Source organism: Lissotriton helveticus, chromosome 1_1, assembly GCF_964261635.1.
Source record: "Lissotriton helveticus chromosome 1_1, aLisHel1.1, whole genome shotgun sequence".
NCBI lineage: Eukaryota > Metazoa > Chordata > Amphibia > Caudata > Salamandridae > Lissotriton > Lissotriton helveticus.
The window spans coordinates 485,038,150-485,065,993 of NC_136057.1; the positions used below are offsets into that span (position 1 = coordinate 485,038,150).

The window sequence follows — 27,844 nt, forward strand, 5'->3', positions numbered from 1 at the left end:
CTTCTATCGCCTTGTTCCGGTTAGTAAGTTGCCCTACCACTTTTGAGGAAGTCCCTCGGAAACAGGATATGGGCTTTTGACACAGACTCATCCCAAAAAGCGGTGAGAGTTGCACATTACACTGGGACCGGCAGAGTCGTGAAGGCCGGCGTGATCCCAATCGAGGGGCACATACACAGCTGAAAACATGTCGACCACCTGGCAGTAAGGAGGGGTGTAAGAGCACATTACATATCACAATCACCACCATCCTTCATGTTTTCTTTACCCTGGCCAGAGGGTCCGGGAATAAAGTTTAGACATAGCAACACGTCTGAGTTTGTTATATCCTACACCACACTGCACTTTTCACGTCCGTGTTCCCAGTCACCTTTGAAAATATTGTTTCTTTTGTGTTGTATAGTCTTCCACATCCCTATTGCTCCACCCCAGGCGTTGGTGCGCCAGGGTGTTTTGTAGCAGCCCTATGACGAAGCAAGTCACAATTGTGTGAGTGAGGGCAGTATTAAGACAACACATGCCACCACAAGACACAGACCCCTTTTTTTATTGCTCCCTACTCCTTTTCGTGTATAAAAGTATTGACTGGGGGTTCGGAGTAGGTGAGTCTGTTACCCTCTCCCCTCTCCTTTTGTGTATACTTTGCCATAAAGGCCCCTAGTGAAGATTGAATAAAACTAAGGCAATCACTGATCCCAACAAAACCAGTTAATACTTCATCCAGAGAAATTAGTTAACACCAATTTTTAATTCTAGGAATCGGTTAAATCTACGCCAAATATTTATGTTCATACAGTAGGACTGGGTTGACCAATCAACAAGAACTGAACTCAACAGAGACTGGGAGAAAAACCTAAAAGTGGATGAACCAAAACTCTGAAATAATCTCCCAAAATACTGCTTCCTGGACAACTGTAAAATCAGCAAAATAATAAGCAGCTCAAATAGTTAAGACGTAAAGAAGTGAAGTGATGCAAGTCAAAGCCATATGGCATTGATATCATTGAAAGGGTTCGCAGTCCGTGTATCGTAACAGCATTATTTCTCAGATGCTGGGAATGCCCAAGCTGCACAAGTATGTAATACCAATATTATGTAATGCACACAGACAAACACATGTACTTACCAATACAGGTGGCAACGTCGTTTGAGGAAGTGGGGGGAAAAACTCAACTGAGCACTGCCGCACTGGAGAAGCCCCTAAATAGAAATAAATTACCAACTTTGAAACTCCTGACAAAGGAAATACTGTTGAGAGATTATCAAGCTGAAGTTAATGTATCGCATAGCATGTAGCTACATCCTCGAGTATTGTCAACAAGCATCCTAAATATAGACTATTGCATGTTTGAAGAAAATGTTTTTATGACACTTCATGTACAATTCAAAAGTCTCCTCTACAATTCACACTGTAGTGCACAAGTTCTAATCTAAATAGCACAAAATTGTTCATTCCACAAAGTTACAGCTACTGACTGAAATGTATACTCCAAACAAACATTGAACTGCCAAATCTTCAAATCTAAAAGATCTCTGAAACAGATGCAACAGTAAGTAGACAATCATAAAGATGCAGGTCCTAACTACTTTTCAGACAAGAGACATAGATCCAAACCTCAGACTCATCTGCACTGCCATGCCAGGGACATCGAATTCCTATAACCCGACACCCAGGACATATTGTTTGGGGTCAAGGGCAACACGTTTATGTATATTTGGTCCTTGGGACAAGTAGGCACAACCCCCTGCAGCACAAGCCCTTTAGCTGCCAGTTTACAGTAAAACATTATGGATCAGAGAAGGGCACTGTTTGCAGTTAAGGCAATATTTTTGTCCATATGTTAATGCTGTTCAAACTTGTAGTCGTGGTTCATTAATTAAAAGCCTTTATTATTGGGGTGAGCGCTCCAAGTAAATGTAAGCTGTGACTGCACTATGGACAGTGGTTTCAGAATAAAAATGTGTATACATGTTTTTAAATTGTAGCAATATATGGTTATGTATAATGCTCCCAGAATGCTCAGATTTGATGGTTATTTGCAGAAGCTTGGAAGCAAAATTGATTATTCTTTGGTTTTAAAAAAAGAGGTTGATAAAAAAAAAGCAGGAAAAACAATTCGCTAAACTACTGTAAAGTTTCAGGTACCATTTCTTTGCAGCATCATTTAATAACCTATGTTGATGCATACTAGTATTTCCCAAAAATATTCATAATGGAAAATCGGTGTAACCAGTTTCAATAAGATTATGGGAAACCATCATTGGCAAAGCCAGTAGGTCTAAAAATGGTGGTCAGCTTTTTAATTTAGTCAATGTGTGACTTGTTTTGGCATGGTTTTTGTAAAACCTTATTGGCGTGGGGGCTGCTGGATCCTCACCATTATAACAAACATCGGCACCAGCAAAAATTGTTTTTGGTCACAAAAAACCACACTGCCACAGTAGTTACTGGCACGGAACAAAAAAAACTTTGTGCGCCGATATGCTCCTTGCGAAACAGCAAAATGCTGCCACTCACAGTGAAGCCAGCCGATACAGAGACCGTTTTGTTAATCGCAAAAGGTTATGATCAACCCCAGACCAAACTGGGGCCCAATTATTGAAGAAAGTCTCAAAAGTGCACCCAAGATACATGTCCTTGCATCAAGTGCAGGTATAAGGAGTTAGTGAACTCCCAATAATTTACAGAAATAGGACAAGAAATAGTACTCCTAGAAAATATTTGTAAACTGCATTTTAGTATGAGCAAATATGCATGTGTAAATTTGCTTGTGCGAGTGTTTGCAAGTTCACTTTCCCTCCAACAACTTTTTTCCCCAACTCTGGAAGAAAGTTTATGTCTGCCATTGTCTGGAGTAAATTTCCAACATTTCTCAGTATGGGCAAAGATTAGAGAAGAGTTGTTGAAAACCCTTAAAACATGCATGTTAGTAGATTTGGACAGACTCAAAAGGGCATCCTATCCCTGGAACTATTGCTTACCACTATCTTCAGCCCCAGTATGTAGATCTGTGGAAACGTGGCAATATAAGGGGATTGCAAGTACTCAAACACTACTATAGTATGAGCCCTGGCATAATCCGAGAGGCTAAATCAAAGCTCTTATATAATGAGACTGCTGCCATAATGTGTCACTGCACTACATGGAACAAAAAGGACAAGTGGATTTTGTTACAGACAGGACAAGTAGATTTATGAAGCAACCTGCCCCATGGACAAGTAGATATTTTATTCAATTCCACACCCCTGATCATGCACTTATGGTGCAAATACTGACCCAGAGGCTTGGTGACCACACTGATCATCACAGTTGTATGATAGAAGCACGAATGGTTACCACACATGCCTCTACCACACAGCCCAACAACAAATGTGTCTTAACCACGCTTTCCTTTACCACGCATGCCTTTATCACTAAATTTCATGGTATAAGGACGAATGGTAAAGGGATAGCTGTGGCCAAGGTCGCCACAACCCCGCCGCCCCCGATTCACCCCGTGCTGTCCCTTAAACTACCCCAACCCCTTCGACTGCCATAAAACCCCGACCACCCCCCTAAACACTAACCCAACTACCCATTCCTTTCCCGCTGCCCTAAGGCCTAAAACCCTACACCCTAACTTACACTACCCTGCTCCAACCACATCTCCCTGTGCTGTCCCTTAAACTACACAACCCCCTTCCGCTGCCCTAAAACCTACCCTGACCACCACCCAGCCCTAAAAAAAAAAAATATATTCTCGCCCCAACAACATCACAGCGGCTTCTTCCTGCTTCCGTCTTCCAGGAGCTAGAACACGCACTGCCTTAACTGAACACATGCGAGGTTTAGGCAAGCGTGGTTGCGCTTGCATAGTCGGTATACTGTGGTTAAGACCAGGGTGTTCTGACTATTCCCCGCTCAGCACATAACATGGTAGGACATAATCTAGAAATAACCAGCAGTTTCAGGTCTTTCCATAATTTTAGGTAATTGTAAAATGAAAATAGGCACATAATTCAATGAAGTGGGATACAGAACCCAGAGAGTTAAACTAAGATGTACATGGCTATTAAGCTCAGAAGGCAACTACAATGCACACGACTGCTGCACCCTTATTGGTGGAGTGATGGAATGGGAAAATAGTGGTTAAACTACCCAATTATAGTATTAGATTATTGTTGACAACATGCATGTTGGCACATATAATGGTCCTTTGTTTCTGCTAAATGAAAACCTGAGCTATCTGTTGCATATGTGAGGAAATATGACCTCATTTAAGCCTCGTTGAGGACAGTTGGTGTTAAGAATGATGTGAAGTGGACAAGTCAGTAGGTGGGTATACCTAAATAAACAGAGTCCAAAACTGACTCTCAAAGAGGCCAACTGCAACCAAAGATGTGTTTTCTTGCAAACAGAACAGAAGTTAAAACTAAGCTTAAATAATATTTTTTGCACAGACAAACCGGTTGGCACTCATCCAACTAACCTACAGTAAATGTGCAGTTCTTAAAACTCCCACAGGGGGGGGAATCATGCCCTCTTCTAGAGAGAGCAATCATGCAAACACAAATAAAAGTGGGAGCTGGGGGAACAGATGAAGCACACAAGGTTTTTTGGGCTGCAGAGAATTGTTACCATCTCTCTGGCTCAAACAATAACCTTAGAAATTCAGTGGGCTACAATCACAGTAAATGTTTGCCATGTAATATTTCAATCATGCAAGGAAAACCAGGTCAATGCACTTGCACCTTTAATGGGTCAGCTAATAAAACCATGCCTATATTGGTAAAAACACACAATTTCAGTGTTTTGTAGACACAGTAACTGGCAGGAAAAAGTCTGGTAACCTGAGAATTAAAGGTGCATAACTGTTGACAACAACTAATACATAGCAAAATCCAGCCACATACAATACCAGTGTATACAATTAGGTATAGTAAATAGAAGCAATCTATTCTGTTAATGAAATAGATACCTTGTTTCTCAATTTGCTATTAAAAAAGATGTGATCTGCATTTTTTTCTAACTAGGTCTTTACATCAATTGAGGCCCACAATGCAATGGGCTACGGCATTAGATCTGACAAGTTGTGGTGTGTGCCAGTGCAAAATGACACTTGTAACTGTACACATTTTAATTCAAACTCCCTCAGCTTTTTTGAGCTTCAGCAAGGTAGTTTGGAAATATTAATTGTGGTCTATACTTCTCACCTGCATATACAATGTCTCAAAGGTTGCAATTACGGTTTAACCAACTCTTCTTATTAATTCCAACACATCAGGTCTGAATGAAAAATGGAGGTTTATTCAAGCTCTGAATATTTTTTCAAAACAATACCTGGTACAGTGCAACCTAGGGCTGCACAAGTAAAGCGACCAAGCAGACTTTTTTCGAATCAACTGATCAGGATATGTATATTCGACTTCTATTTTAAGCCTGTGCTTAGCAAAAAGCAAATATACTCAAATTGAAATCTACAACACAAATAATATTCTCAAAGTTATGGACTCTCACCTGGTGAGTTTGTTTCACTGTCCGTATCCATTGCAACTTCTTCATAATTATCATACTGATAAATTCCGCCTGCTCCATCAGAAGCCTGCTTTTCTGATCGCTTTAGGTCACAATCTGAGGACTGATCAAGACAAATAAGCAATTACATAAAACACAGATTATCTTGGCTTTTGATTACCTACATTCCAAACCCATATGTGGATGCTAGCAAGTATACTTTTTTGGGAGGGAGGGGTGGGACACTACAGGCTCCTAGGGATGGGATTTAGGTAACAATTTGATATTGCATTTTCTGCCTCCTTGGTCCAACATCCATCTTTTATCTACCTTGACTGCTCCCAAAGTAAGCAATACATAGATAATGACCCCTCCACCCCCGTGACGCTTATAAAATGAGAAAAGTAAAATATCATTCAATTAAGAATTACTTAGGGAATACTCAAAATGCAGGTTATGCTCTTGACAAAGTAGCAATCTTCAATGCCATTTTTGCTGCACAAGGTTCTTTTGAAACCTGAAAATGTTTCCCAATTACATAAACCTCCCTTCCTGAGCGTTAATAGCCTTCTTACATGGTCTTCAGGAAGGCTTAAAACAACTGTAAAACACACATGATGGACGGAATGTTGCACACGGGCAAAACATTCATCCCCAGTCAAAGATCTGGGTTTAATCCATAGTTATTTTGCTCACCAAGCCACCCCAGTTCAGTAATGGCCATATGCAAACCGGTCTTCACCCTGTGCCTCATGGGAACAGTCCAGCCCGAACTGCCAAGCCAGGTCTTCCCTGGAACGGAATCAGGCATCTTATGACCGAGCAAAATAACGATGGATTAAACCCAGATCTGTACTGGGGGTGAATGTTTTGCCATTGTGCAACATTCCGTTTATCATCTTGTGTGTTTTTTTAAGACAACTATAGCCAGTTTACCACTTAGTGTAGTATTTATAAATGGTTGCTACAGAAAGAGGAACAATGGGAGCCTAGCAATCAGTATTCTATGGCCTAAAAGAATCAATACCGAAGCTAAATTATCAATTTAAATTACGAAGAAAGTTACAAGTTTTGATGTATCAAATAGCACTCACATCACTTTACCCCTAGGTTGCCGTTTAGTTTTTAGCGAAATGAAATTAGATATCTACCTTGTCCTTAGATCGCCTCTTGCCTCCGACAAGTTTCATAAAACGATTGTACTGTTCCTCTTGACTAGATAGGTCCCTAATTTTCCTTATTTCCTCCTCCCTTTTTCTCCTCTCCTCTTCTTCAGTGCGTTTCCTTTGCTCCTCTTCTTCTTTTTGTCTCCTTTCTTGCTCTTTTTCCTGCTGAAGCTTCAGCCATGCTTTAGTTTTTTGCTTTCTCAGTGCTTGTTTGGCTTTACAGGGAGAAAATAAATTTAAGCCATCCGAATGAGATAATATAACAGCTTAGAAGTATAGCAGCATATTGGCAATTCGGGTTAATGCTATTACAGGCCAATAACTAATCTGCAGGATGCCAAAACTAAAGGAAAACAAAATTCAGACGACAGCCACATATGTATGTACATTGAACATTTTGGAATGATTACTTTGCTTTAGGAAAAATCTACAAAGATGGCCGTTGTATGCATGCATGCATGCATGCATGGGTAGTGGCCACCTTTATTTTTATTTTTTAAATGGATAGATTTAAAATTCAATCTTTAAAAAAAATACACATCCCTTAGTGAAGGCGGTTACTGGATCCCATTATCACCCTAAAACATCTTATATATGCTCTCCAGAATGTACCATGACCCGGCTAGTAATTTGTTTATAGCAACTCCTTTTTTTGTAAAGGGCAAATACACTGACAAAATACTGTGCTCATGAGGCGCAAAACAAACGAAATTATGAAAAATCTTGAACAATTTATTACACAGTGCAATGTTAAAAAATAATGATTCCACAATTAAAAAGACGGGGAAGAACATTAAAATAAAGGAAACAATGAATTCCTATTAGTAAAAATGAGGTGTAGACAGAAAATTAAATTCAGCAGAAACGTCAGAATTATTTTCTACTCAATATAAAACACAATCCTCCTTTTATTATGCGACGCGTTTCGGTGGATCATATGGTCAGACCACCTTCATCAGGGTTATATATAATTTCTCCCCAGAAATTCTTTAAAAATTTAAAAACATTTCAGCTCACGGTAGATACCTCCTATGTTCATTAAACCATCTCTAATCCAACGAGTTAAAGAACTTCTCTGGACCGACACTCTTAATAAGCGCTCAATTTTTTATATGGAGTAGAAAATAATTCTGACGTTTCTGCTGAATTTAATTTTCTGTCTACACCTCATTTTTCCTAATAGGAATTCATTGTTTCCTTTATTTAAATGTTCTTCCCCGTCTTTTTAATTGTGGAATCATTATTATTTTATCATTGCACTGTGTAATAAATTGTTCAAGATTTTTCATAATTTCGTTTGTGTTTTGCCTCATGAGCACAGTATTTTGTTAGTGTATTTGTTATTGTCTAAATTGTTTGCTTAACGTTTCGTCATTTGAATAAGGTGTCCCAAAGGGATCTTTTGTTTGACCTAACTGTATGATCCTAGAGACAACTGGCCCTCATTGCTCCTGCTCTAGCATTTTCAGTCCCGATAGCCCTGTACTTACGAAGGGTCAAAACGCCATCAACTTTGGGAAAAATTAGCTCTTGATTTAAAACTCTACCTACATTTTGAAACCGCTATTCTGTACAAACATGTTCAAGTGAAAAAAAGTCTCTTAATGTGGACAAAATAGGAAGATCTCTTCGCAAATAAATAACAATTTATGTGGAAAGGTATGTTATAACAAAATCATGGCAAATTAATTTGTTCATTTAAGAAAAGAAAATTTGAAATTTCAAAGGGAACCAAAAATTGGTCCTGGTTTCACAAGTACGACATTTTCAGGGTGCAAGATTGAAGGGGACATGGTGTGAAGGTAAGTGATCAGGGTCAGCAGATCAGGGCCGATGACCGCACTGGCCATCCACACTTCAAAAGACACTAACTACATGTAGCAATGGAATAGATACTAGGTTTTCCTTTTTGAAAAAAATTAATACTTTCTTTTAATGGGACCTCAGTGCTCAGAACAAAATAGAAAATTATTCAGTAGTGGTAGCCAATACATATGCAGGGTCTTACTGGGGAAATTAGGTTACTGACAATTTTACTAAAAATATTTTTCCCTATATAATAGTTACATCATAGGTCACAAAAACAACCTATGTCAGAAAGGAGGTTGACACTTCCAGACGTCTTGTGACGTGCAGGGCATCAAAGAGAGATACTAAAGTCTTCACAAACACTTTAAATCGAAATAAGAAAATATATGCATTTACCAGAAAGAAAAAAAAGACTGGTCAATATTTCAATCGGTCTCCACTATAGTTTTATCAAAAGCAAGGTATCCGTTTTCAAGGACAAAGAAATACATTAAGAAAATAGGAACACAACACAAAATAACTAGATTTAAAACAGCCCAATGCAGAGGTTGTACACTTTCTACTCAATAGTCTGGTCTCTAAAACCTGAGCTACGAGCATTTTAGTCATTGCACTCTCACTTTTTCAAAAAGCCTCAAATATCTCTACTCCCCAAAACCTTGCATTACCTCTCTTGGCAACATATAATATTAACAACAATCTTTGAATCTGATGCATGTTCCCCAAACCAAAATAATACAGGGAAGAAAGATCATGCTCATGAAAGAGTAATGATTCTAAAGGAAAACAGTCTAGTCCCAATTCTGCTCTAAAACAACAGTAAGATATGCCACACTATAGGAGTACTCGATCTGCCCTAACTGGAGCCTACAGTATATGCTGGCAAGTGAAAGTGAACATTATGGAGACCAATTTTCAAACCGTACGGCCAGGATTTACTCTGCCAATAATCATGACGGGCTCACCGGTTAGGCTTCTATTTTTAGGCCTAAAGGAGCACAAAGTGAATTTTGGAAATAGACACATTTTTTTCTCACAGTCTAGTACCAGGAATAGATGATGGGATTCTGAAAAGGAAAATGCTAATCAGGATTTTTTGCATATAATTCACACATTACTAAAGAAAACATTTAATACAAATGGATCCATTATAATTTATAAAAACTTTGCATCTAAATCCATAGAAACATGTGCATGAATCTCTAGGTTTAAAGGCTATATATACACACCAATTAAATTAAAGCAGGCCTTTCTTTAAACACTCCGGCCACACACTACGAACCAACTGCAAAAAAGACAGGGTAGCTTATAGAATAAACTAATAAAATGTGTGGCGTCCCTGGCAGAATCAATCTGTTACAAGAGATGGGTTTATAAGACAGGCCTTCCTAAGACAGTCTACAACAGGGCAAAAAGCACCACGCAAAAGTACAGAAAGAAAAAATAATAAACAGACATTAACATTCCTCTAGGGGCTCTTCATTCCACAGTACTGTCCCAGATGTGAAAGGAAGCTGGCATTGACAAACAAGCATTGGCATTGCCAATAGGTCTCGCTTGTGGGACCTTATAAGTATTTAGTTTTGCAGCACAATATCCTTGTTGCAACAAGGACATTGTGCTGCAAAACTAAATACTTATAAGGTCCCACAAGCGAGACCTATTGGCAATGGCAATGCTTGTTTATTTTTACAGGTAACTACAAAACAACTAAAGGCAACAACAAAGAGTGGGGGATGACATAAATAGAAGCTAGGAAGGCACGATAGAAAAAAAATAAAATAAATGACAATGTGTGCTCTGACCTCATGGTTTACCCCCTTCAGAGTAGGAGAGATTTTGGGGTTGAAGTTTCAGTACACAATGGGTGCAGGTACAATAGACGGGAAAAAAAGGACTTCCGTTTTTTTATTGTGTGTATGTAAAGCGCTCTGATACCTACGGGTCAAGCTAGCGCTATATAAAAACTTTTAAAATAAAAATTAATAAATTATCGTACAGGTGATGCTATTTAAATATTTTCATATGTATTTAGGAATGTGCTGCTTATAACCTTTCGGACACTTAAGCACTTCGGCATTGAGTGCACATAAGAGAAAATAGACGTAATGCCGATATTCAGAAAATTAACCCATTCGCTTCTGCAAGCATAATGAGCTCTGAGCGCCTTTGAAGTGAGCCCAGCATTGACGCGATACCAGCAGTCTCCAGACGAAGAGCCGATATTACACAATTACCACGGACGAGCTGAGAGCCCTACACGAGGTTTTCCAGCTTGCGTGTAGAAACAATGCACAATTGACACCCATTACAGATTTTGCAGCTTCCCTGGGGCACAGAATCGTAGCTTCAGAAATCTTTTGTTTTAGGACAGGGTATCAGTGCGAATGTTGTTTGATTATACGAGGACAGTGCCTGGCGAGTGTAGTGCTGGGATTCAATGGTAAACACACGCAAAACCTCCCGGACATATGTTTTATGCGAATGAAGCCTGACGGAGGCGGTAGCAAAAAAAAAAGGCTTTGATGCAGCAGGGGGCGGAGAGCAGGGGGCGGAGCGGTAAGAGCTGCTGGCGTGGGAGGGTGATTGATGGGATACAAGCGATTCCCTTAAGCAAAAGCAAATGGTGGGGGCCTGAAGGAGGATGGGGTGCGAGGGATGAGTGAGGATGGGGTCGCAGGGGAGGGAACACGGCCTGGGGGAAGCTGGCTGGGGAGGGGGAGGAGAAATCCAAGGAAGGCTGTGTGCGGGGAGGAGAGAAGGGAGGTGCTGGAGCTGAAAGTATGGCCGATAGGAGGGAGGGAGGCTGATGCGCGTTCGTGTTTGATCACGTGGTTCACGTGAACTTGATGAAAACCGCCAGCAAAAAGCTGGTGGTTTCATGAGGATTTTCGCTACTTGAATTCTCGCGCATCGATAGGTCGCGAGACCTAAAAAACGGAAGAGGATGTGGAAAACGTTTTGGCAACTGTAGACATTGTACTTTTAGACCAGTGAGGGATTCCAGTCAATACAGGCCACAGCCTGACCATTGCCAGTGTTCCACTTGTACTCGGACAAGGTTATGCTACCAAGGGCACTCATTCTCCTTTGATTCCCATACTGGGAGACTAGAGGGAACCACACAATTAACTTGGCCTCTGCAAGATGTCTTACTCCAGGATATGGATAGAAACCACCCCCAGTTCTGACAATTGTTGCAGTAGTAAACAGGGGGACACACCCACCACAGAACATTACCATCATCAACGATTTAATCTGTCTAGCTGACCTACCCCCATATTTCTACAGTAGAAAGGGCAAATCCTATCACACACGATGTTAAAAACACAACAAAAACAATTGTGGTTTAAGTACTTCAGGACTTTGAGACGTTTTGAAACATAGACTGAACTAATTCTACTTTTTAATGCTCACAAACACGACTTGATCTGGGTGGTTAACAGAAGAATAAAACACTGGAACCAGAATAGCACTTCATTAAATTACCTGCATAGGAAGGGCTAACTTTTTTCACCGAATGCGTTTTTGAACTTGCTTTAATTTTTTGTTGTAAATTTTTTGGTTTCATCAACTTCTCCTTGCTTTCCTTCATCACTTCCAGCTCCTTCTGGTGCCACTTTTTGCTTGCTGACTGAAGAGCCAAAAGTCGAAGGTGCAATTCAGAAATCTCTTCCTCATCTTCAATAAGTATCTGTAAAAATTTAGTAATTAGTCACCAAATCATGAATGATATTCTAGCAAAACTAACATTAAAATCGAGTAACACTAGCGAGGGTTAACAGTAGTCTCATCTTAGAAAACAGTCAAAAATACGTACTGCTCCTCTGTAGTGGGACTGCTGTTTTGATCTATCACGTGCTATTTAATGGAATTTCAGCCTCTCCTTTCTGAGTGTAGATAGCTACTGCTGCCAAAGTACAACCCATATATTGTATATGATTGATATGCTGATCTCCCTTATTGTGTCATGTATTGGTTTCAAAATAAAATTAACGCTTAAAAAGACCATACAGAAAAATAAGTCTTATTCATATAATGCAGTGAGAAAGTAAATAATAATATTAGCTTACCGACTCAGATGCTAGATCAGAAGCATTGCTTTCGCACGAGGCACCATTTTCTTCTTGGTCTTCAAAAACAAAATGAATTAAAAAAGATATATATTATTATTATTACAGGCAGTAATGATTAAAGAATACATTTGAGAGACTCATGCCTGACAGACATTTCATTGCATGGCCAGTAGCTTTGACCTTCCATCCTCCAGATAGGAAATATGACATACGTGTTTGAGGTGTCATTAACATTTAGTCATTTCAACACGCAGTTCTATAAAAATGATAACTCTTTAGTCAATACATTATGCAAGGTGTACAGATTTTTTTTTAAGTTAAACTGGTAATTAATACATAATTAAAAAAAAATATTGTGATTGGATTTATAAAGCACTACCCTTGAGGCGGTATTGAGGCAGTAAAATCTTAGCTACATTTACTCCAGATTTTCTGTGGTAGATTAAAATTAATGTCAGTTAGGAGTGATAATTAGGGGGATTATTTGGTTTCGGACAAATGGCTGGTGTAGTTTAAAATTAATGTCAGTTAGGAGTGATAATTAGGGGGATTATTTGGTTTCGGACAAATGGCTGGTGTGAGAAAATGCCTCGACATGGTTAACACCCCACTTTTTGCTTCGAAAATGTGGTTTCAATTTTAGTGCACAGGATCCCTGCCAACCAGGGTCAGTGCTTCTTCCCCAAAACTGTACCACAATTGGCAACTTCAGCCCCCTGTAGGTCTCTAGGAAATGGTACCCATGATACCTAGGGCATTGCAACTGGAAGGGGTTCCCTAGGGATCCCTCACCAAGGCCATGCCACTGCACCTTGCATGCTTCGGCGCAGGGAAAAATGACAAAGTGGACATGGCACACAGCCTGTGTTGAACATTTGCAAACCAGCACTGCCTAAGGTATAGCTAAGTCACCCCTGTAGTAGGCCTTACAAGCCCTAAGGCAGGGTGCACGATATCTCGGGTGTGGGCATATCTGCATTAGAAGATATGCCCCTACAATCTTTAAGCGTATTCCTTACTATTTCAAGTGCCAGGGAAGGCAGAATACATGGGCTGGAAACTCAACAACTCGAATTCCCCAGTACCAGGATTGCTTTACTGACCCAGGAGTATTTAGTACCCAACAACGCCTCTTTATAAACCCACACTGAATCCAGTGTTGGATTTATTAAAACATGTATTTCAAGGGCACCTCAGATGTGCCCCCTGAAAACCTACCAACCTTGGTGTGGCCTTGGACTGGCTTTAAGCAACCTGCCAGCCCATTTTTCTGGACCCCTGGGTTGAGCGACTCTGCTCTCTGTGGCCAGAAACAAATCCCCTGCTGGGCAGAGGTGTCACACCTCCTCCCCCAAGATGGGCACAGTGCTCAAGGGGGAGGCTTCAAACGTCTGCCACCTTTGAACAGCAGCAGAGACTGGGGTCACATTACAAACTACGACTTTTGGCTGGAGAACCGGTGGGAAAACTTAAAAAAAATAGGAAGTGTGCCCCCCTTCACCAACACCACACCTCTGGTGCTGGAAGCTAAGTAAAGCACATCTTAAAGATGGTGGGACTTATCCAATCAGGGCTAGGGCTATGCCGCCCCCCTCTCCCACCCCAACCACAGGAGGGTGGAACAATAGTGGGTGTAGAGAGTAAGGTGCTATCTATTTTTACCTCTGCCTACCTTTGGGTGTTGTGTTTCTATCTAGGACCCTAATTCAATATTCCAGATTTATGCCCATATATGGTTATAATGAATAATATCCTTATAAAGGCATAAGAATCATATCCATATTTAGTAATAGCCCATGCAGTCCAAATACAGCAAGGCTACTCCCCATGACTCCTAGAAAGTACAACGCGTTCTTTAAACAAACCAAGCCTCCAGCAGCCCGGGAATTCCCCCTGCTTTTGTTTTGATTTGCACAAGAACTCCTGAAGTCCAGAAAGAACTGTTAGTTCTTAGTGACGTCTTATGTCCAACCTTACGTCAAACCCGGCACCTTTCAGGTATAAATATACCAACGTTGCCTTAAGCAAACACACGGTGGTTTGGAGCAGAGCAGCTATCTACTTACCCGAAGCCCAGCAGATGCGAGAGCCGAAAGAAGCCGCCCCTCCCTTGACGCACTGAGAGAGACGCTGTTTTTTCTCCAGCTGAGAAAATCCAGCTCCGGTGTTTCCAGTCACCCTTGCGGGTTGCTGGGAGATCGAGTCCGGAGAGAGAGATACAAGACCTCCTGCATTCTATTACCAAGGTACGGAGCTGACTAAACCCTTAAGAGAATTCTTGATTCAGATTCTTGGCAAAAAAACAACTTAACTTAAACTGCAACTTACTTACTCCTTCCCACGTATTAGGCTTAGGTCAGGTACACCGGGGTAGGCGTATCTTAGAAGCACCAGTTGAGTAAGTTAGTCAATGTTTTTATGTATGTATATATTTCATCCGTTTTAAAGTATCATATGGCTAAGAAACCATATCGATGCTTTTACAGAATTTTATTATACTCCTTTTACTGTACGCACTTTACTTTATGATAAGTATTGCAATTGTGGCAATTCATTTCTCTTGCATGAGAAAGAAGACTGCTCAATAAATAACACCTTTTATTGAAAACGCCCGTCTCTCTATTTCTCTGCACTCCTGGTGAAATTAAGCATGCACGATTGACTGAGTGAAATAGCGGTCTATTGTTTTCACACAACTCGAGATATACTCTTTATTCTGAGGGAGCAAAGTTGTCATGTTTATGCGGTTGTCAGAAGCTAATCCCCTCTTGTCTAAATCAGGAGAGTTAACTCTTTCCTGAACATTCGAGAAAGTTTCTAGTGACCTCTGAGCTAGCTGGCAAAACTAATTACGTCTAATATAGTCAGTAGAGACCTAGTTGACCTCAGTCCTACGTCTACACTGCTGTTTATATTATTCCAATTCGCAGAGCCTATTGGGAATATAGGAACTACACTACATGGGGTTCAACTGGACTCTGTGCACACAATACCTTACTGCTCCATAGCATGCCCACAATAGCCTTACTGCTCATCCACACTATCGAGGTCAGATTTCACCTACCGGGCCACACGCGGTTTGGGGGTGGGAGGGGGGATCTCTGGGTCTCCATGCAGAGGCAGCAGGCAACATCCGGGAGTCCTGGAGTGGTCAACTCACGGTGGACTTGGACTCTGGAGCGCTGGGGGACCTTGCTGGGACTGTTTGGCCACTCGGACCGTAGGTGACGGGTGCAGAGGTGGCTCCAGGCGTCTACACCCTCGGTGTGCTCATCCCACATGGGGGAATGGGCACAATCCCTAATCTGCAAGATGGCGGGTACTAAAGAGTGGGCTTCACTTACCTCCCCCACCAGAGGGGTGGGGTTGGTAGATTTGGGCATACCTTCAGGGATGGCTAGTTCTTCAAACCAGTCTTCCCGCCGAAAAGGAGGGGAAACAGGAATGGGGCCTGCTCCTAGTAGCAGGAGAGGCTGGGGGGGGGGGGTCGCATTACAAAGGCAGCAAGGCCTTTGAAGCTCCCCTGCAACAGATGGCACTTCCTGGGCTAGGGCAGGTGTGAACACCTCCACCCAGGAAAGGCTTGGTTTCTGGGCTCGGAGAGCGAAGGCTCCCACCTCAGAGGTCCAAGGCTGGTGTGTACAGGTCAGGGCACTCACCAGAGGCTTGTTGTTCTTCAGGGGGCAACCCTAAGAAGCCCTCAGAGTGCATTTTTCATTATAACCCACACTGGCATAAGTGTGGGTTTAATGTGCTGAGAAGTTAGATACCAAACTTCCCAGTTTTCAGTAAAGCCATTATGGTGCTGTGGAGTTCGTAATGACCAACTCCCAGCACCATATACTCTCAATGGCATTACTGCACTTTCAATGTCTAAGAATTGGTCTAGACACTACTGGTACAGTGCACCCAGCTAGAGGGGTGATAGTGGGTTGTAGGCATGTCAACTCTTCACTTTGTTCTGCACAAACACATGCAGCGTGTGTGCGTGTGAAAGTGTGTGTGAAGGTACAGGGCCTCTAAGGGTGGCACAATAAGTACTGCACCCTTAGGGGGCCTTCCCTGGCCACAGTGCCCTGGGTACCCATGGTAAAGTTTACAAGGCACCCACATGTGGCCAGAGAGGTGCCAATTGGGGGTACAGTTTTGGTAAAGAATACAGGCCCTGGAAACCTAACTGGCAGGGACCCAGGGGGGTTTCAAGTCAAAGCGCATCAGTAGTCTGGAAAAAAGCAAGGAGGGGAGGGGTTACTGCAACAGAAACACAGCTACCTACAAGTGGTATACAATATACAGAGCCAGCAACCAATCAGAGCATGTGAAGATGCAGAAAAACATTAAATATAGTGCTCCATGTCCAGGGCAGACAGCTAAAAAAAAAAAAATTGGTTTAGGTTTTCAGATCATTTAACCCCTTCGGGGCTGATGACTAGCTGGGCTCGTCATGGCGCACACCGGTCGTGCGCTGATGACGAGCCCAGCTCGTCATGAGCCCCACCCTTGGGGGAAGCGCTGGCGCTCCCCCCCGAGGGTCTGCGATCTTGTCGGAAAGTATGGGGATGGCAGCGGAAGTTTCCGCTGCCGCCCCCGCCCCTCCCCCTGGGAATCCCTGATGACGTCAGCACGCGCCGACATCAGTGATTCCCAGGCGCTCGGGAAGCCATTTGCTTCCTGCGCGCCTGGGATCAAGGTAGGTTTCTGGAGTCCGGCGGGTGTTTGGGGCCGCAAAGAGGCATCAGGGGAAAGGAAAGAGATTTTCCTCTCCCCTGATGTCTCTTTGCAGGGCATTTCTGCCTCACGATCGCGCACAGCGTTGCAATCGTGCGGCGAACATGTCCCCACTAGCACCAGGGATTGTAAATTTAGCTTTTCGGAAGCGACAAGGGTCGCTTTCAGGTGGGCAGCCATAATATTTTCGATTTTCTGCCCCCCCCCCCGGGGGGCAAATCGGCCCGTTTTTTCGGCTGTTTTGCCCCCAGGGGGAGCAGAAATGCCCCACTGACACCAGGGATTTTTTTATAGGGCAATGTTTATTTTGGGAAGCGACCCCTTGGGTAAGGGTCGCTTCCAGTTGGCCATGATTCTCTGGTTTATTTTCTGCCCCCCCGGGGGCAAATCGGCCTTTTTTTTGGCCGTTTCGCCCCCGGGGGGGCAGAAATTCCCCACTAGCACCAGGGATTAGTTTTGGGGCAATGTATATGTTTTGGAAGCGACCCCTTGGGGAAGGGTCGCTTCCTGGTGGCTAGTAGTTCTGTTTATGAATTTCTGCCCCCCCTTGGGACAAATAGGCACATTTTTTGACGTTTTGCCTCCTTGGGGGGCAGAAAATGCCACTAGGCACCAGGGATTGTTTTTTTTTGTTATGGCGGCTACCTCTTGGGCAAGGTTTGCTTCTAAGAGGGAACTTGTTTTAGGAATGTTTTTCTGCTTCACCCCCAACCCCCTGTGGGCGAATAGGCCCTTTTCTCTTCTGTTTTTTGGCCCACTAGGCCCTAGGATTTGAGATTGGTAGTGTGTCGAAGCGATCCCTTGGGCAAGGCTTGGTTCCAATGGTGGTTATATTTTTGGTTGTTTTTTACTGGCCGCCTCCCTTGGTGCCAGTTTGTCTTTTTTTGTCCTTACTGCCCCCGTGTGATGGGGGTACTGTTAGGAGCAAAAGACCGACTGGCACCAAAGGGGTCAAGCAGTAAAAAACTTTCAAAAAATTAACTAGTGTTTTGATGGTTTTCCTCACCTAATCACAATTTGTCCAAGCCCTATTTGATGGCCATTCTGGGCGAATGTAAATTTGGGGGGCAAATTTGTGTGTTTTTTTAATGCTTATAATGTTTGTGAAATGTGGTAGTAATTTTTTTTTCTTCTCTGTTTTTGTCTTGTTCCAGGCTTTTACTGTTTGGATTGTTGTTGGTTGCGGGTCTGTTACTGCTGGTTTTGCAGCTTGTGTAGTTGCTTGTGCTTGGTAAGTGAATGTATTTTGTACTACTTTCCCTTGATGATTGTCTTTTTGAAAAAGGTGTACTTATAGCAGTTTGTGTGGCTCTGTTTTTTTGGTTTTTTTTTTCAGCATTAGTGCTTGATGTGCACTTTGTTTTCTAATCTGTAATTTTTGTTTCTTTCTAGTGGGATATCATTTCTTTTTGCTGCGTCTCAGCAGAGTAGGTGCTGGTGAGTGTAGCTATTTTTGGTAAGAGTGAAATTGTTTTGGATTGTATTGTTCTTTGTGTGAAAGCCTTACCTTGTTTACTTCTTACTTTGCACCGTGTAGGTTGTTGTTCACTTGTTTGTGCAGTCTTCTTGCTTTGTAAGGATAATGGCTAGGATTACTGCTCAGCAGGTTCTTGGTTTGCTTTTTGAGTCTTCCTCTGACCATGGTTCAGAGACTGACTCCGATTCAGACCCAGAGGTAGGGGCAGAACATTCAGGCAGTGAGTTCTCTTCGCATGGAATCATCGGATGATGAATCTTCTTCTAGTGCGGATGAAGGGCCTATGGTAGAGGAGGACATTGATGTGCCGGTAGTGGGCCAAGAGGCATCTGTGCTGCTGCCTAGGGGCGCAAGGTTTCTTTTTTTTACGTCGGCAAGAGGCATGTGGGCTGCAGCCTGCGCCCAAAAGGCTTCACATTGCTGTGGTGCGCCAAGAGGCATCTGGTGCTGTTAGGCTTCCCATTGGTGTAGAGCGGCAAGAGGCATCTGGGCCTGCTTGGTTTTCCGGTGGTGTAGTGCAGCAAGAAGCATCTCAGGCTGCTAGGCTTCCTGTTGGTGTAGTGCAGGAAGAGCCCTCTGGGGATGCTATGTTTTCTGTTGGTGTTGTGCAGCCAGAAGTATCTGTGGCTGTTAGGCTTCCCATTGGTGAACAGCAGCAAGAGGCTTCTGGGCTGCAGGCTGGGGTGGCTGCTCCCACCGTTGATAGGGATGGCCTCTGGGTTCCCCCTGGCATGGTGCAGCCGGCATTGCCAGAGTTCACTGGTGTTCCTGGGTGTAGAGTGAATACTGAGAATTTTCTGCCAATACATTGTTTTCAGTTTTTTGACGATGTGTTTTTGCAAGAGATTGTTGATCAAACTAATTTGTATGCAGAACAGTTTTTGAGGGATAACAGTGCCAGCCTTAAGCCCCCTTCTAGAGCAACCTGGTGGACTCCCACAAATGTTGAAGAGATGAAGAAGTTTTTGGGATTCACTTTGATGGGCTTGCTAAGCAAGCCATCAATGTCTTCATATTGGTCCACTAGTCCCTTGATGGCAACAGCTATATTTCCAGCAGTCATAAGTCGGGATCGATATATGCTTCTTCTTCGGATGATGCATTTTGTTGATAATGGTTTAGCGTTGCCACGCGATCACCCTGATTGTGACCGTTGGTTTAAAATTCGGCCTGTCCTTGATCACTTTGTTGATCGTTTTTCTGAGATCTTTGCCCCTGGTAAAGAAATTGCAGTGGATGAGTCTTTGCTATTGTTCAAGGGCTGCTTGGTTTTTAGGCAATACATTCCTAGTAAGAGGGCACGCTATGGAATCAAACTGTATATGCTGTGCGACATTGAGACTGGATATGTCTACAATTTAGTCTCAATGTCACACAGCATATACAGTTTGATTCCATAGCGTGCCCTCTTACTAGGAATGTATTGCCTAAAAAAAACATTGTGACATTGAGACTGGATATGTCTACAATTTTAAAGGGTGGGGGGGCAAGATGGCCGCTGTAGCGCTGTAGGCAGAAGTCGCACTTAACCCCCTCTCTGACCGAATGCCTAAATGAGGAGACGGAGGACTCATGACTGTAGGAATGCAGCCCCCTCCTCGAACTACAAGGTTTTATTGAGGCGAGAGCAGTAGAGCGAACTGGCAGAGGAAAAGCGGCATAGCTGCCAGAGCTGTATCCCTCTGGAAGAAGACCAGGGCTCTGTCCACCGCTGTGGTCGAAGCACTATACTGTTTCCTGGCGGAGAGGGTGATGGCGCAGCGCGGCAAGGAGAAGCAACAGCCGCTGTCTGGCAGCACGATTAAAGAAGCTAGTCAGAAGGATGTTGCGAAACTGGGCGCAATTCCCAAAATTAAGATGCCAATGCCCCCTCCCAAGAAAGCCACACCGGCTGCCCTAACGGCGTCTGCTGCGGTGAGAGCGCAACAGCGCAAGCAGGAGAAAACTCAAGAAAAAGAGAGTAAGCTGACGCGAAGCGCTACTGCAATGGCTCGCAGTAACGGGGGTCAAGAAGTGCCGGCCCGGGGCTTGATGGACAAGAGAAGAACTGACAAGGACCCTACCTTGAGGCAGCCCTCGGTAGTAGAGGCGTTTGGCACGATGGCGAACACGGGGGAGCAGGAACAGCGGCAGCAGGCAAACCGACTGGAGCGGCAAGCAGGAACGTCCTCGAGGACGCCAGTGAACGCGTTGCTAAGCAACAGGAATACGCGGCCCCCACGCTTCCCGCGGAAGCTACCTCGGTAGTAACCCCAGCAGCAGCAATGGCAGACGGTCTACAGCAGGAGCAGGATGAACCGGGAAACGCTGTCTGGGGGGTAAGGAAGGATGCGGTTGGCGCTGAGAGCCACAATAACTCAAATGTTGATGGCTCTACAGGAGATGGAAGCAGAGATGCTGGGGGGGCAGAGTCAGCAACAGGGGCCCAAGGAAGATGAATGTGGCAGCCTAAGGGAGGTGGAAGCAGAGTTGCTGGGGGGGCAGAAACAGCACCAGGGACCCAAGGAAGTAGAAGGGGGTAGCCTGATGAGCCTGGTGAGCGCGGATTCACAGAAAGATTTGACAGAGCCAGATTTGGCTGAAGGGCCTGAGGGAGACAGATTCTTCACAGTCCCAGAGGGCTCGGAATCTACCACTGCCAGCAGCGACGAACAGAAAGAATTCTCAGATGCAAGTCTTGGCACGGATAGCGGAAGTTCTAGAGGCTCTAGGGCATGGGTACTCACAAACTTTCTCTCGGGGGCCGAATTTACAGTGTGGTTTGTGGCCGAGGGCCGCATCGGTGGGGGTGGGGTCATTTGGGGGCGGGGCTAAAGGGGGTAAAAAAAGACCACTGCCGTTTCAAAACATTACTAGACAGTGCTGTATTTCCAAAGCAGATTTAACTACATGTAACACATGTTTATAGTATTTTTTTATTAGCAGTCGGGTGTGGCCAGAAAGATCAAAACATCCCAATTGTTAGTAATTGTTTGGCATTTCATTGCCCAGTTACAGCTTATTACGTTATATAATTCAACAATGCAGCTTCTTAAATATCTCCAGCTAGCTGAAAGTACAAACAAGGAAGCAAGCATTAGCAAAGCCAAAAGGTCTAGCCATGGCAAGATTGCAATGAATTGAGAGCTTGATGCCGTCTTTGGCCCAGTCACTGAAAGTGCACAGGTGCACTCGCCTAAATTCTCAATGTGTTTACATTTTATAATCATGGCTAGTAACTGTTTTCAATATTGTAACACAGCAGTAGCTCACTAATATTACTGCAAGTAATGTCTGTGACTCCACTCCCATTTCTCATATGTGAGTTCCTGTTTTGATCTGGTTTAGCACTTAACTTGACAATAAAACAATCCCCATTTACAGTTCCTTATTGTGATCCAATCCGGATTATTCCTCCCCTAGAATGAAGCAAATGCTACTGCATCTCTATTTTTTTTAATTAAACACAATTTGACAAAAGAAAAAGTTCCCTTCAGAAACCTTAAAACCAGTTTTTGGCTAGTATTATTTGAAATGCAAATCTTTAAAAAAAAAAAAAAGGAAACATTTTTCTTTTACACAGGGCATTTTAATTAAAATAATTTTGGGTAGGGCAGGTGGGAGAGGAGCACATCATGGCAGTATGTCTGGGACATCGTGGGCTGTGGGAATGCGGAAAGGACGTAAGGCGGTCTGAATGACAGTGTTTTTCAGTACAGAACCTTGCAATTGTCAAACACCTTCAACCTAAGTCCCTGCTGCAAAAGCCAGTCCTTCCTCAAGAACAAAACAATACATACTGCAAAACAGGTGTTCACCCCTTTTCAATCCATGTCATTTAAGTGAGGGCAATGTCAGTTATGCCACCCATTCTACCCTGCCACTATGGTGAATCCACCTTCATGGAAACATTTTCAGGTGGTTCGGCGGGAGTTGGAGGTATCAGGGCACCCAAGGTGGATTGCAGTTTAAGGTTCCCTTCCCCATCTTCATTTCCCTGCCTCATCTTCACGTCCCTGCCCCATCTTCATTTCCCTGCCCCATCTTTCCTGCCTCATCTTCACGTCCCTGCCCTATCTTCATTTCACTGCCCCATCTTCATTTCACTGCCCCATCTTCATTTCACTGCCCCATCTTCATTTCACTGCCCCATCTTCATTTCACTGCCCCATCTTCATTTCACTGCCCCATCTTCATTTCACTGCCCCATCTTCATTTCACTGCCCCATCTTCATTTCACTGCCCCATCTTCATTTCACTGCCCCATCTTCATTTCACTGCCCCATCTTCATTTCACTGCCCCATCTTCATTTCACTGCCCCATCTTCACTTCCATTCCGTTTACTCACCTCTCTTTCCATCCCTCCCCAGTCACCTCACCTCCCTTTCCATCGCCTCTCCCCTTATCTTTCTCTCCCCCCCTTGTCTCCAACTCACTTTATATTTGCACCTCGGAACCCTGTTCAGCGTGCTTCATTGCTGTGCTGGCACAAATTAAGCACGTTTGATTTGAGTCCCCGAGCTCAGGTGTAGCCCACGCCCACCTGCAGGCCACAGGACAAAGGATGCTTCCAAAACGCACGTCTCCCCCCAGAGACCCTCTAACATGCACACACCACTTTTCTGTTGTAACACACTGTTTGCTACCTCTCACATTGTTTGCTTTCCATACTTGCACAAGTGCCACCATTGCCTAAGTAACGTTTGTTCTTTGTTCTTGCGTTTGAAAGTCCTCCATTTATTGCAGTATTATACCGTGACGTGTACTTTGTTAGCTATTGTAACCTTCACACATGTCACTTTTTCCTCCTATATTCCACCGTTCCTACCTCTTGTATTTTGTTTACTCACGATTGACACTTTTGCCTCATGTAATGTAACGTTTGCTTTTGTAATTTGTTCACACGTAATTGTTGTCATGTATCAGCTCTGTTCGTATTGTGAGGCCTCTGACACCTTCGGGTAAAGTCAGCGCAATGCACAAATAATGCATAAATAAATAACTGAGGAGTGCCAACCCCGACAACACACTCCTTCATGCACGGTCCTCGCATCTTGAGGTGCCCCTCACCCGAGCCCCACCCCTCACACAATATCTATCGAGGCAGAAGACTTCACGGCGGTAGTGAAGATCTCGGTGGCTGGGGGCAGCGAGGACTTCCGTGAAGATTCTACCGGGCTGCTGCAAGTAACGCGACAAAAGTGAAGATTCTCCCCGGCTGCTCCAATTCGATGAAGATTCTCCGGGGCTGCAGCAGAGAGGGCCGTCGACGTCACCACGGATTAAAAGTCAGCTGTAACAGCGCTAGTTACAGCTGACTTTCAAAGGGCCTGTGCTTCGCGCCGGGTGCCGGGGGTGACGTCACAGGGGCGCAGTCCAATCAAAGGCAAATAAAAGCAAAGAAGATGGCCGCAGGAGCAAACGTTGTGAATACGTATTCACAACGTATGCGCCTGCGGCCATCATCTCTGTTTAACGTTCAACTTTATCCATGAAGGACATGCACAGGGTCCGCGGGCCGCTAATTAAGGCCAGGCGGGCCGCCAGCGGCCCGCGGGCCGTACTATGAGTAACCCTGCTCTAGGGGGTCCAGGGGGAGACGCACCCTGAAAAGACACAAGGTGGGAGGAAGGCGGGGCGGATCCTCCCCGAACACTCACAAAAAACTAATTTGGGACTATTCAGCTACCTCTAGCATTTATAAAGAGGATGGACAAGATGGGCAAGCTGAGGGGGAGAAACTTGATATGATGTTTGCCATGTTAAAACAAATGCAAGTAGAAGCAAGAGCGGAAAGTAGAAGAGCTAGGCATGACACCAAGAAAATCCAAGCCACAATCAGGAAAGTAAACAAAAAATATGAAGAGGTGGAAGAGAGAGTGGTATGCGTCGAAGAGAGAACCGGTAGATTGGAGGATGAAGCAGCAGATTGGAATGCATATAAAGCTGAACAGGAAAAGACTGTGGTGGACTTGCAATGGAAAGTGGAGGAGTTGGAGAATCGCCAGAGGCGCAATAACGTCAGGCTCCTTGGCATAGAGGAAGGGGTGGAACAACAAGATCCAAGAGGGTTTGTTATCAAGTTGCTAAAAGGGTCCTTCCCCGATGTGCCATGGCAGTGGGAGATGGAAGTCCAGAGGGCTCATAGATTTCCATTCACCAGAAAGAAAAGACAGGATGGGGGCCCAGATATACTCCCAAGGGCTATGCTGGTGTTCTTCGGGAACTTTCTTGCGAGGCAAGAACTGATGGACAAGGCTAGGCCAGTCTCCAGGAAATCCTTTGATGGTGTAACATTCTTTGCCAGACCTGACTTTTGTCATGTGACTGTGGAGAGGAGATGGCGCCTCAGACAGCTAATCCCAGCATTCCAGAAGCTAGGGGCAGAGGCGTACCTAATGTTTCCAGCAAAGTTAAAGATTATATCTGCAGGTCGGATGAGAATGTTTTTTTCTGAGATAAAGGCGGGAGAGTTTTTGACAGAGCTGACAGAACAACGTAGAGATAGGAGCAAGGAATTGGTAAAGTGAAGAAAACAGGGGGGGGGGGAACTGAACAGGGAGGGCTATGATATGCTTTTTGCTTGTAATCTAACCTGAGTCATTGCGGGCATGAAGAGGGGAGGAGAGGGGGGGCCACACTGCAATGCACAGCGATCACGCATAGGTCAGTTCTGACCTATTTGCCTGTGTTTGGGGGGGGGGGGGGGGGATCTGGCGGGAAGAGGGGTGGGAGGGGGGTGGTGGTGGTGGCGAAGGAGAAGTGAGATATGCAGTACAGAGATGTAAGATACAGAATTAAGCAATAGTTGTCTCTCTCCTTTATGTAAGTGGAATGGGAGAGATGGCAAAATTAAAACCGACTAATGGCGGTTAGGATAGTCACGCTTAATATCTGTGGGCTAAATAATGCAGAGAAAAGGCAAAAACTAGCCGCAGCATTACGATTTTGGAGAACCGACATAGTGTGTTTACAGGGGACGCATGTGGCTTGGAAAGATAACTATATGTTTGAGCAAATGGGGTTTGAGGTGCTTGCCTTTACAGGGCAGGAAGATAGGAAAAAGGGGGTGGCGATATTAGCTAGGAAAGGGGTTTTAAAAGTTAAAAGGAAGAAAGAGGATCAAGATGGGCGATGGGTATTGCTGGATGTGGAAACAGTGGCCGGGAGACTCACAATTACCTCAATATATGGGTCAACTGAAGATGAACCTGAACTGCTGGAATTTCTGGATGGGGAATTGGCACTCTGGCCAGAGCCTGTAGTATGTTGCGGGGACTTCAATATTAATGGTCTGGATGGCTTAATCAAGAGGGATGGGGGCAAATACCGGGGCAGGAAGATAAGGACATACAAAGCAGTGCAAAATCTTGTTCGACACAACGCCTTGGTGGATATGTGGGCTGAGAAAAATCCCATAGGTACAGGCAGCACCTATTACTCAGCTCCTCATAGAAAGGTTACTAGATTGGACTATTTCTTCATCTCGAGTTCACTGATGGGAAGAGCTGATATTGAACGACTTTCTAGATTAGTGTCGGATCATAACCCGTTAATTTTAAGTCTGACAGCTGGTAGAGAAAGGGATAGGACGCTCAATCAATGGACGTTCGAACGGGGGCTACTAAAAGAGGAGGAGTACGTGAAAAGGATGAAGGAATGGATTATACAATATTGGGATATAAATAGATACTCAGCCTCAGCAGATATTGTGTGGGATGCTTTTAAAGCTGGGGTAAGGGGAGAGACATTAAGTTATACTATGCTAAGAAATAAGAAAGAAAGGGAGAGGATAGAGGGGAGGCTTAGAAGCCTGGCATGTTTAGAGGAGGGCCTTGTGGGTGCAATAAGCAGACAAGCACCTATTGAGCAGATTTTATTGGACATAGAGTTACAGAAAGCAGAGATAGGAGTAACGTTGGCGCAAAAAGCAGCAGGGAACTTTCTGGCAAAAAAAGAGAAATGCTACGAGTTTAACGAAAGAGTAGGCCATTTACTGGCAATAAGAACTAGACAAACGTTAGCTGCAGGGGAAATAAAAGAAATTAAGGACAGTACAGGGACTATAGTTAATAAGGTGGAGGAAGTGCAGGAAGTCTTTAGGAAGTTCTACGAATCACTATATGACCAGGAGGCAAGTAATGATATGCCAAGGATGACAGAATATTTGTCACAAATACCAAACAGAGGGTTAAGTACGGAAGAAAGGGAGAGGTTGGATCAGCAGTTAACACTACAGGAGGTAAGAGAAGCAACATTTAGCCTCCCCTCTGGCAAAGCAACAGGACAAGATCAAATTCCGGTAGAATTTTATAGGACTTTCTGGGATGTACTGGGTACAGATCTTTGGTCAATATGTTGTATGGCGCAGGGGGGGGGGGAAGGGTGGTTCCACAGTCCTGGGCCGGGGCGGATATAATCGTAATATTAAAAAAGGATAAGCTACCAGTAGAGCCAGGGTCATATAGGCCAATAACGTTATTAAACGCAGATGCCAAAATATTTTCTAAAACACTAGCAAAAAGGCTTAGTAGGGTTACTGAGAGCTTGGTGTCCCCAGAACAACATGGCTTTATACCGGGTAAGGGAACCACCCAGCATACCAGACAGATGATCACCGTTCTGGACGCAACTGAGGTGGCAGGAGACCCTGTCGCGGCTATTTTTCTGGATGCTGAGAAGGCCTTCGACAGGGTCTCCTGGGACTATCTGTGGAAAGCTTTGGAATGGGCTGGGATAGGTGATGGCTATATAAAGGCAATTCAAGCACTCTATAAACATCCAACGGCCAGGATAAGAATCAACAAATCATACACAGAGGCAGTACGGATCAGACGTGGGACTAGGCAGGGATGCCCAGCTTCACCTCTCTTATTCGCCATATATCTAGATCCACAGCTAAGAAGACTAACATGTAATAACAGGATCCCCCCAGTTAGACTACACGAACAGGAATATAAGTTGTTTGCCTATGCAGACGACGTAGCAATCATAACTCCAAAGCCAGAGGGAGCCCTAACAGAAATAGAGCAAGAGGCAAAAAACTTCGGGACTTTTTCAGGGTATCTTATAAATAGAGGTAAGACGCAGATAGTGCAGAACAGGTTTGCCAAT

General features: G+C 44.0%; 1 protein-coding gene across 1 annotated transcript in view; it reads right to left on the reverse strand.

The window, feature by feature from the left end:
- The window catches only part of ZFC3H1 (zinc finger C3H1-type containing), an 830,061-nt gene that overhangs the window by 757,018 nt on the left and 45,199 nt on the right, over positions 1 to 27,844 (reverse strand). The window contains exons 3-7 of the mRNA XM_078673923.1: positions 12,543 to 12,601; positions 11,959 to 12,163; positions 6,646 to 6,875; positions 5,498 to 5,618; positions 1,127 to 1,200 (exon numbers count right to left, since the gene is read on the reverse strand). Of these exons, the coding sequence (XP_078530049.1) occupies positions 1,127 to 1,200; positions 5,498 to 5,618; positions 6,646 to 6,875; positions 11,959 to 12,163; positions 12,543 to 12,601 (689 nt within the window). The remainder of the gene's footprint in view (positions 1 to 1,126; positions 1,201 to 5,497; positions 5,619 to 6,645; positions 6,876 to 11,958; positions 12,164 to 12,542; positions 12,602 to 27,844) is intronic.